At 44.9% G+C, this 9,460-nt stretch overlaps 1 protein-coding gene across 4 annotated transcripts in view; it reads right to left on the reverse strand.

Annotated features, from left to right (window-relative positions):
• Arih2 (ariadne RBR E3 ubiquitin protein ligase 2) overlaps positions 1-8,534 on the reverse strand; it is a 59,910-nt gene extending 51,376 nt beyond the window's left edge. For 2 of the 4 annotated variants that reach the window (XM_055629925.1, XM_055629927.1), the window contains exons 1-3: positions 8,365-8,534; positions 5,063-5,122; positions 1,129-1,476 (exon numbers count right to left, since the gene is read on the reverse strand). In XM_055629925.1, the coding sequence (XP_055485900.1) occupies positions 1,129-1,380 (252 nt within the window). In that variant the 5' untranslated portion in view covers positions 1,381-1,476; positions 5,063-5,122; positions 8,365-8,534. Of the gene's footprint in view, positions 1-1,128; positions 1,477-5,062; positions 5,123-8,364 lie in introns of those variants that run through there. The other 2 variants (XM_055629926.1, XM_055629928.1) reach the window with 2 other exon arrangements.
• Positions 8,535-9,460: the final 926 nt, after the last annotated feature.

A 9,460-nucleotide genomic window follows, 5' to 3' on the forward strand; every position in this document is an offset into this window, starting at 1 on the left:
TTTAAAAACAGTCTTGTACAGCATGAGCAAGCTTTGAACTCACTATAAATTTGGGGCCTTTACACTGACACCACCCCAGTGCTAAGATTACAGATGTGTTAGCATGCCTAGCCCATCACGCCTTCTGACCTTCAATTTGGCATTATTTGGGGCAAGGGAACAAGCATGACATGACATACACACATACAAACAAACACAGGCAGAGGATAACTCTCCCTCCACCTTTCTGTGGGCTCTAGAGATTAAGCTGAGGTAGTCAGACTCATGTACAAGGTCAGTGTTTCTACCTACTGAGCCCCACTAACTCTCAGTGCAATCCAGCAAAACCCACATGGTAATTCATGAAGGAAAGTCAGCAGAACAGTAAAGATAAATGCTCGCAATTTTCATATTTTGAAGCAAAGAAAACATGCTGGAAAAATGCCTAAATAAGCATTTTAAAAATATATGTTAGGTATTGAAAGGGCAATACATCTTGAGATATAAGATTAAAAAAACTAATGTTTTAAGCAGGGGTGGGGGGGAACAACCCAGCATCTTCGTTGGAATAATTGAGTACAGTCACTTTAAAAAATTTCTACACTAGTGAGGCATGGTGCCGCACACCTTTAGTCCTGGCACTCAGGGAGTCAGAGGCAGGCGGACTGATATGAATTCAAGGCCAGCCTGGTCTACAAAGTGAGTCCAGGACAGCCAAGGCTACACAGAGAAACCCTGTCTCGAAAAACAAAAAATACCTGAGATAAGTGAGCACTCAGCCTGTGGCACTGATCACAGGACAAACGAGGGTTCTGGACACTTTTTAAGACACTTATCAAACAGTTGTATAAGACAGTGGTTCAACCACACATCACCTCACCAAGATTCACAGAACTCACTTTCTGAAACAAGTAAAAGCTAGGCAATTCTGTCATATACTTCTGATCATAAATCTACACCTCCACTAATGACCTTGGAGATGTTTATATTTCAAGACAAGTAAATGTGACAAATATCCAAATGATGGGGTACACAATAGGTTTGGGTTTCAAGCTATAAGACTATTCAACAAGCACATAAGAGTCATTGGTTACCATAACATCCTTCAATTTAAGCAGAGATTACATCTGAACTGGAAGCACTACTCACCTTTAAGACAGAGGCTAAGCTGGTCATATGCTCATGGAGGGCACCCTCAGACTCCTTATAGGTCAAGCAAGTGAACTGATACTCTTCGGGATCAAAAGCATCAGCCCCCTGTTGCTCCACATCACTGGCTACTCCCACATAGTAGTCCTCTATGTCCCCAGGGTCCTCTTCCTCTTCTTCCTCTTCCTCACAGTTCGGGTCATAGTCCTCTTCATTGCTGTCAGACCCCTGGCTGTTCATGTCCACAGACATCTTAACATCCAGCCGAGTTGCAGATCAGGAAAGCAGTGTGCTTTTTCCCCTCCCCCCAGCTTTAGCGTTTTCTTAAATGCATTAGCGTTTTGCCTTCTAAGAAAAAAGGAAAAAAAAAAAGTATTAGTATTTGAGAAATTATAGTGAAAATCATTTAAGAATCAAAATAGCACAGCCCTAGCCCTGTTCCCACTATAGTCTAACTTTTTTTTTTTTTTTTTTTTTTTAACTTCCAAGACAGGGTTTCTTTGTGTAGCCCTGGCTGTCCTGGAACTCACTCTGTAGACCACACTGGCCTTGATCTCAGAGATCCACCTGCCTCTGCCTCTAAATGCTGGGATTAAAAGGGTGCACAATCACCACCCAGCTGCCTATTTCATTGCTGGTGTCATTCAGAATACCTCCCTGTTTTATTCTCTTTTTTGTTGTTTTTGTTTTTTTGAGACAGGCTGTGTCCTGGCTGTCCTGGACTCAGATTTGTAGACCAGGCTGGCCTTGAACACACAGATTGGACTGCCTCTGCCCCACTCTGCTCCATCCTCCAGCCCCACCAAACCCGGCTTCCCTGGTCTTTTTTTTTAGATTGATTGATTGATTGATTTTGTATGCAATGTTCTGTCTACATGTACACCTGCATGCCAGACAATGGCACCAGGTCTCATTATAGATGGTTGTGAGCCACCACATGGGGGTTGGGAATTGAACTCAGGTCCTCTGCAAGGGCAGACAGTGCTCTTAACCTCTGAGCCATCTCTCCAGCCCTCCCAACCCCCGGTCTATTCTTATCAAAGGGAAATCCTTTCACTAAGAGATAGAAACCCATGATAACAAGCATGAAAGGCCTGACATGAAAATGCAAGGATGGCTTTCTCATGGCAAGGACTCAAATTCCAAGGGCTCAATGGATAAACACACTTACCTCCAAGCCTAAAATTAATTTAAACCTGGTACCAATATGGTGGAAGAGATGAAAGTGACTCAAGTCGTTCCCTGACCTCTACATAAGAAGCACTCACACAATAAATAAATGTGGTTTCTTTTTTCTTTTTAAGGACTCCAAAATTCCAATGAATTTGTCCTTTTTTCCCAAAGTCCTTCGGGGAAAATAGGATCTTTGTAGCTAGCTATACAAATGGAGGGTAACCCTAAAGATTTAGCTACTGAAGTTTTTGCTAATCATGCCCAGGAATGACAGAATGCTTGATTAAGGACAGAGTTATGTCTCACTGTCACATGTAGGGAAAAAAAATTAATATTTCACAAATATTTCTTAGATATCTGAAAGACAGGTGCATACACAGAAAAAAAGTAAGCCTCATAATCCTTCAAACTCTTCCTCTAGTTTACCAAGTTAACTAATTTTCCAACTGTAAGAGTTCTGCTAAAGTGTGTCTGTAACATACCCTTGAAAAGCAGAGGCAGGAGGAATAGGAGTTCAAGGCCAGGATATCTATGCCTCAGAAAATGACAAAAACAAACAAAACAAACTCCATAGTCTAAAAGAAAAATTAAGAATGAATGCTGGAACCAGGTGGTGACAGAGCACACCTTTGATCCCAGTACTCAGAAAGCATAAGCAAGAGGATCTCTGAGTTTGAGGCCAGCCTGATCTACAGAAGAGTTCCAGAACGGTCAGACAGAGAAAAACCCTACCTTGCAGGGGGTGGGGGGGACGGACGGAAAGACGGACACATGAATGTAGGTGCAGGTGTGGTGCAGCATAACTTCAGTCTCAGCTCTGGAGAAGCCCTGCACGCCCTCACCCAAAAAAGGAGAGTGGAGAAAGGGCTCAGCAGTTAAAGAGTACTAACCGGGCACTGTGGTGCACCTATAATCTCAGTACTCAAACAGGCAGATCCCTGTGAGTTCGAGGCCAGGCTGGTCTACAAAGCGAGTCCAGAACAGCCAGGGCTACAGAGAGAAACCCTGTCTGGAAACAGACAAACAAAAAAAGTGCTGTTGTTCTTTCAGAAGACTTGAGTTTATACCCTAGCACATGGCAGTTCACAGCTACTTCTAACTCTAGTCCGAGAGATCCAATGACCTCTCCTGGCTGCCAAGGACATATATGCAGGCAAAATAACCAGATACATACAAAATAATCACTGATTAAAAAATGAAGTTGGCAGTGAGTCCAGGGACAGGAAGATGGTGGGTAGGCAATGTGACTGGAGCCCAGGTCTCCACTGCCAAATGCCTGAATATCAGCTCCTTGGTTTTTGGCATCCTTATGGCCATTTCCTGCATCACTATTGTCTCCACTACCTCTGTGGCAGTCTTTCAAGCCTTTTCACAAAGAATGCCACATTCTGGATTCTAACCCTACCCTGTGTTCCACTGTCCACATCTGACCCTGTTCCAAGGCTGAGGCCTTGATCCTACGCTTTTTTTTTTTTTTTTTTTGCAAATGTTACCTTCACATTGTGTAGTCAATAAAGTGTGCATGGTGGTGCAAAAAAAAAAAAAAAAAAAAAAGCTGGGCAGTGGTGACACAAGCCTTTAATCCCTGCATGCAGATCTCTATAAAGTGAAGGCCAGTCTGGTCTACAGAGTCTAGTCTAGGACAGCCAACACCACATAGAGAAGCAATTTCAAACTATAAAACCCCTTATTTTTATTTTTTAGGTTTTTATTATTATTATTATTTTTGAGATATGGCTTCACTATGTAGCTCTAGCTGTCCTGGAACTTACTATATAAACAAGGCTGGCCTTGAACTCAGGGATCTGTCTCTGCCTCCCAAATTCTGTGATTAAAGGTATATACCACCACACCTGGCTCCCACCTCAATTTTTTTTTCCTGTTTTTTGATACAGTTTCTCTGTGTAGACCAGGCTGGCCTGCAACTTACAGGCTTCTACCTGCCTCTGCCTCTGTGAGTGCTGGGATTACAGGCATGTGACACCATGCCCAGCTTCCCACCTTTAATTTTAATTACAATTCATTCATTCATTCATTCATTCATTCAGAGAGGAAGACTGTGTGTGCCACAGCAAATATGAAGTCATAAGACAACATGTATGCCTCCCTCCTTCTACCATGTTGGTCCCAAGTTTGGAGGAATCAAACTCAGGTTATTAAGCTCACTATATTGCCAGCCTTCCATTTTGTTTTTGTTTGTTCTGTTTTGCTTTGAAATAGGGTCTCACTGTATAGCCATGGCTGGCCTAAACTCATTATACACACCAGGTTGCCCTCTGAACCACAGAAATCTGCCTGCCTGCCTGCGCTGACATTTTAAAGGTATGCGCCACCATGCCTGGCTCACCTCGTGAGTCCAGGCTTTTCACTGAGCTGGCTCCACAAGCTGGCCAGCCAACCTCTGCAATCCTTCTTCTTCTGCCCTTCAGCAGTGAGCGCTATGTTCACCCACCACATGCAGCTTCTCATGAGGGTTAGGGATTACAATTTAGATCCTCAAGTTTCTGTGGCAAGCACTTTACTGAGTTGACTAGAACCTATTCCTGCAATCTCTATGGTTAAACTTTGTCTTCTTTAAGAGAAAGTTAAATCTTGGGCTGAAAGACGTCCAGTGGGTAAAGATGCCTGCCACCAAGCCTAACAACAAGAGTCCAATCCTTGAATACACACAGTTAGGAGAAAACCAACCAAAGTTGTACTGACTTCCACATGCAATACACACATAAGCGTATCAGTGTAACAAATTTAATGTTTAAATCACCTGTAATTTTTAAAGATCTTCCATGCGGGTATCACCCAGCCTGTATCATATGATTTCCATCTGCAATTAAGAGAGACAATGCTTTTAAAACGAATTCCCTGCTTTTTCAAGTGTTTTGTTTTTGTTTCTTTTGAGACATGTCTCAACATGTAACGCCTGTCTTGGAACTCTACTGTAGACCAAGCTGTCCTTGAAATCACAGAGAACCACATGCCTCTACTTCTCAAATACTTCCATTAAAAGTGTGTGCTACCATACCGAGCTATTTTTTCTCACTAATGCAGTTTACGTGGGGTGTGGGTGCATGCCACCATGAGTGGAAGTCAGAGGAGAGCTAGCAGCAGTTTGTTCTCTCCATCAACCTGTAAATTCCAGGGGTTTAAGGAAGGTCTTCAAGGTTGCCAGCAAGTGCTTTTACCTGCTGAGCTATCCCACTAGCCCACGTTAACTCTTTTTGAGACAGGATCTTGATATGAATCCCAGGTCTGCTTTCCCCTGTGTAATATGGGAATTTCAGGTACGTACCACTACACTCAGTGTGCACATCAGTATTATTTATATGGCAGTAGAAGAACTGAATCCAGCATCTCACACAGGGCTAACTAGGCAAGCACTCTGATCAGCTCAAACCCTCTATTTTTTCCTGCACCCCAGAAAGGGTCTGAGTAGCTCTGGCTGTCCTGGAACTATGTAGACCAGTCTGGCCTTGAACTTATGGAAATCACATTGCCTCTACTTCCCGAGTACAGGAATTAAACGTATGCATCATCATGCCCAACCCTGTTTTACTTTTTATGACAAGGTCTCATTAGGTTGCCTAAACAAACCTAAAACTCACTACAAGCTCAGGTCCTTCATTTCCACCTTGTTTTACCAATGGATAAAACAGGTTAGTTGGCCGAAGACCTGCCAAGGAGTCTCCTGTCTGCCTCCCACAGTTGAGTAGGCATACTCAATTACACACGTCAGTGCCACTTTTACATAGTGGCGCATGCCTATAATCCCAGCCAGGCCTCAAATTTACAACAAAAATGTACTTAAGTAGGATGGCTGTTAGGCCACCTTATTCTGTGACCATGGGCACAGGCTTCTGCCAGAACATGGGCCATGAATAGTGTGAGAATTCTGAGCGCTTGTCGCTCCAAGAAAACAAGAGCCTTGTGACCTCAGTTTCTTCAAAACACAAAATTGTTCTTGGACTGTATTTTCCTGCTCCCCCAAGCACAGCAGACAGGAGTGAGTTTACTTCAGATTACTCACTATCACTTACTGTTATTCAATTGAATGTTTAAACTATCCTCTATGGAAAAACATGGTTTTGCCATATTTGGCTTATCCTTGTGATCGTACAGCTTAAACTCATGAGAACTTTACTCATAAGTTTCTCTTAACCCTCAGAGTATAAATTGTCTGATGCTCTGAATAAAGTTGGCAACTGAATGAAACCTTAGTCCCCCTCACTTTATCATGTCCCACCAACTCTAGAGTGATCTAGCTGAAATTTATAGTATCTTGCCCAGGATCATACCAAGCCAATTGGCAGGGCCAACATCAGAATTCCATCCTGAGGATATTCTAGCCATCATCCTCAGGGGGCCTGTTTTAAATTTAAAGAAATCTCAACAACAAAAAAGCATGCCTTAAAAATTCTCTGATTTCTCCTTAGAATCTGTCTAGAAGATGGCTCACAGCTTTTTCACCAACCAAATATTCAAGTAGGTGAGATTCTGGTTCTCTCAAAGAACTATTTCATCCCTAGTGGTGTTCCAGGTCCAGGTTTAAATAAAGCCTAAAAAAAATTTTTTTTTTTTAAAAAAACACACACATATTTTTAGATAAAGTCTCAAATGTAGATCTGGCTGATCTCCTGAGTGCTGAGACTAAAGGTGACTGCCACTGTCAGGCTGTTAGGAGATTCCTGAAAGAGTGCCGTCCTTGCTGAGACTGGCCGCACATCCTGAGAATCCCAACTTGGAAGCTGAGGCAGAAAGATCAAAAGTAGAAGACCAACCTGGACTACAGAGCAAGACAATTGTCTCAAAATACAAACACACAAGAAAACTAAATCCTGACTGTTCAAAGGGGTCAATGTGTTATTTTTTTTTTTAATATCAGAACTTATTCAAGATGACTATATCTCAGACAGGAATGCCATAATTAGCACTTTTTCCGGAGCCAAAGTCATCTTCATAAAACTTGCCAGAATGACTGAGCTGGCTTCCAAGACATGGCCACTTACGAAAGGATAAAGATCTATTACAGTTGACAAGAAATCTGGTTAGTCTAGCAGATGCTTACTCCAGTTGTATCACTTGGCCCTAAGTGGTAATTTATTAACTACATTTTCGAAGAAAATTCCTTGGCTGAAATATATGAATCAGCAACTTGTTTAAAAACTCGGCCAGGCACCTGGTGGCTTGGTGGCATACTCCTTTAATCCCAGGATTTGGAAGGGAGAGGCAGGGTAAGTTTGCAGTCAGCCTGGTCTATGTCGTGAGTTCCTTGACAGCCAGGATTATGTAAAGACACAGTGTCTTAAAAACAACCAAACTCATCTGTCCTAATAATGGCACGCAGCCACTAATTACGTGGAGTGACTTCAAATTAATTCACTTTAAAAAGTAAAGTGTAGTTTCTCAGATGTGCTAACTCCATGGCTGTGGGCGGCCTGTGGCTACCACACTGAACCGCGAAGGTCTAGAATGTGTCCGTCGTGACATAAAAGTTCCATGAGACAGAACACAGCCAGAACTAAGGCGAACTCGTCCGAGAACACTACCGCCTCTCTCGAGGCTCAACCAGCGGCCGTCGGGCGTGACCGCGCGTCTCTCCGATGCGCCTTGCTCTCCAAGAGATCCGCGCGGACGCGGAGCCCACGCGCGGGGAGGTCCTTTCACAGGGCAGGCGTTAACCAACAGTGCGGGCGGCGCTGCGAAGGCTCCCGAGCACGACCCAAATCGGGAGACTGCGAGGTGGCGCCTTTTCCCGGAGCGCCCCGCGAGGCAGGCCCCAGGGCGCCGGCCCACCAGCCCGAGGCGCCGGCCTCCGACCTCCGGTGAGCCGAGGAGGCAACGAGGAAGAGAAAGCCCGCAGAGACGGCGGACGCGCACCGGCGCCGGCTCTCGCCTCCGGGAGCGTCTCCCAGTCGGCGGGGAACGTCGGGACCCGGGACACCACGGCCTCGCAGGCGGCGGCGAAGGCGGAGCCCCGGCCGCGCCGGGGAGGCGCGCGGGGACCCCCCCCCCCCGCCCCACAGCGGCCAGCTAGAGTAAACAAGGCCTCGACTCACGCCGCGCACTTACCGGGAGCCGCGGCCCCGCGGCCGCAGAGCCCAGGCCGGCCAGCCCAGGTCAAGCCGGGCCAAAACAGTGTGACTGGGGCGTAGCGACAGCGGAGACGGCGGGCGGACGCGGGTCGGGCCCGCGCTGCTTCCTCCGGCGGAGCCGTCCCCGCAGCCCCGGAAGTGCTATGCGCAGTCGCGTCACTTCCGGCAGGGGTCGGCCCGCGGTCGTCGGTGAGACTAACAGGTTTCTGGAAAATGGGTAGCCCTAGAAATTGCTTCCTAACGGTCCTTTGGTGAGAAAATACTGAGCGCTCGCTTTGGAAGGAATGATGTGAACATTTGTTTTTTGCGTTAGCCTACGAGCGTCTTTATTCGATATACATATTTACGGTTTTTTTTTTGTTGTTTTTTTTTTAACATTTATTTTGTGTGTGAACCACGGCTCGTATCACAGCTCCCGTGTAGAGGTCAGAGGACAATTTTCGGGGTCGGTTTTCTTCTTCCACTACGTGGGTTCCGAGGTTCAAATACTTGCCAGGCTTGACAGCAAGCGTTTTTTACCCACTGAGCTATCTACCAGGCCCTTAGCTGAGATATTTTTAACTATCGTTTTTTTGTCACTATACATCTCCTCTCTTCACTGTTTATACGCTGACGTAAAACATGAGAAGACATTCTGGTGACACTGGAGTAGATAAAAGAATCATGGTTGCCGAGCAACTATGGTTTGACAAGAGCCATACTCGGAAATTTTACGTATGTTTAGGAGGAAGTTCTGTGAGCAATAGGCTTTGGATTCTCACGAGAAAACCACTAGCCACCCACTTCTCCAACTTCCACTCACCTTACACGACCGAGATTGTATATGTGTGTGTATATATCTATATACATATATATACACATATATATAAATAATAAAATATCTGTGACCGAGATTTTATATATATATGAGTAAAAATACATGATGTATATGGGCTGGAGACATGGCTCAGAGGTTAAGAGTGCTGTCTGTTCCTTCAGAGGACCCGAGTTCAATTCTTGGCAACCACATGATGGCTCAGACCTGATGCCCTCTTCTGACATGGAATGTACATGCAGATAGAGCACTCATATAA

The sequence above is a fragment of the Psammomys obesus genome, unplaced genomic scaffold (genome assembly GCF_907164565.1).
Source record: "Psammomys obesus unplaced genomic scaffold, mPsaObe1.curated_primary_1811, whole genome shotgun sequence".
Classification (NCBI taxonomy): Eukaryota; Metazoa; Chordata; class Mammalia; order Rodentia; family Muridae; genus Psammomys; species Psammomys obesus.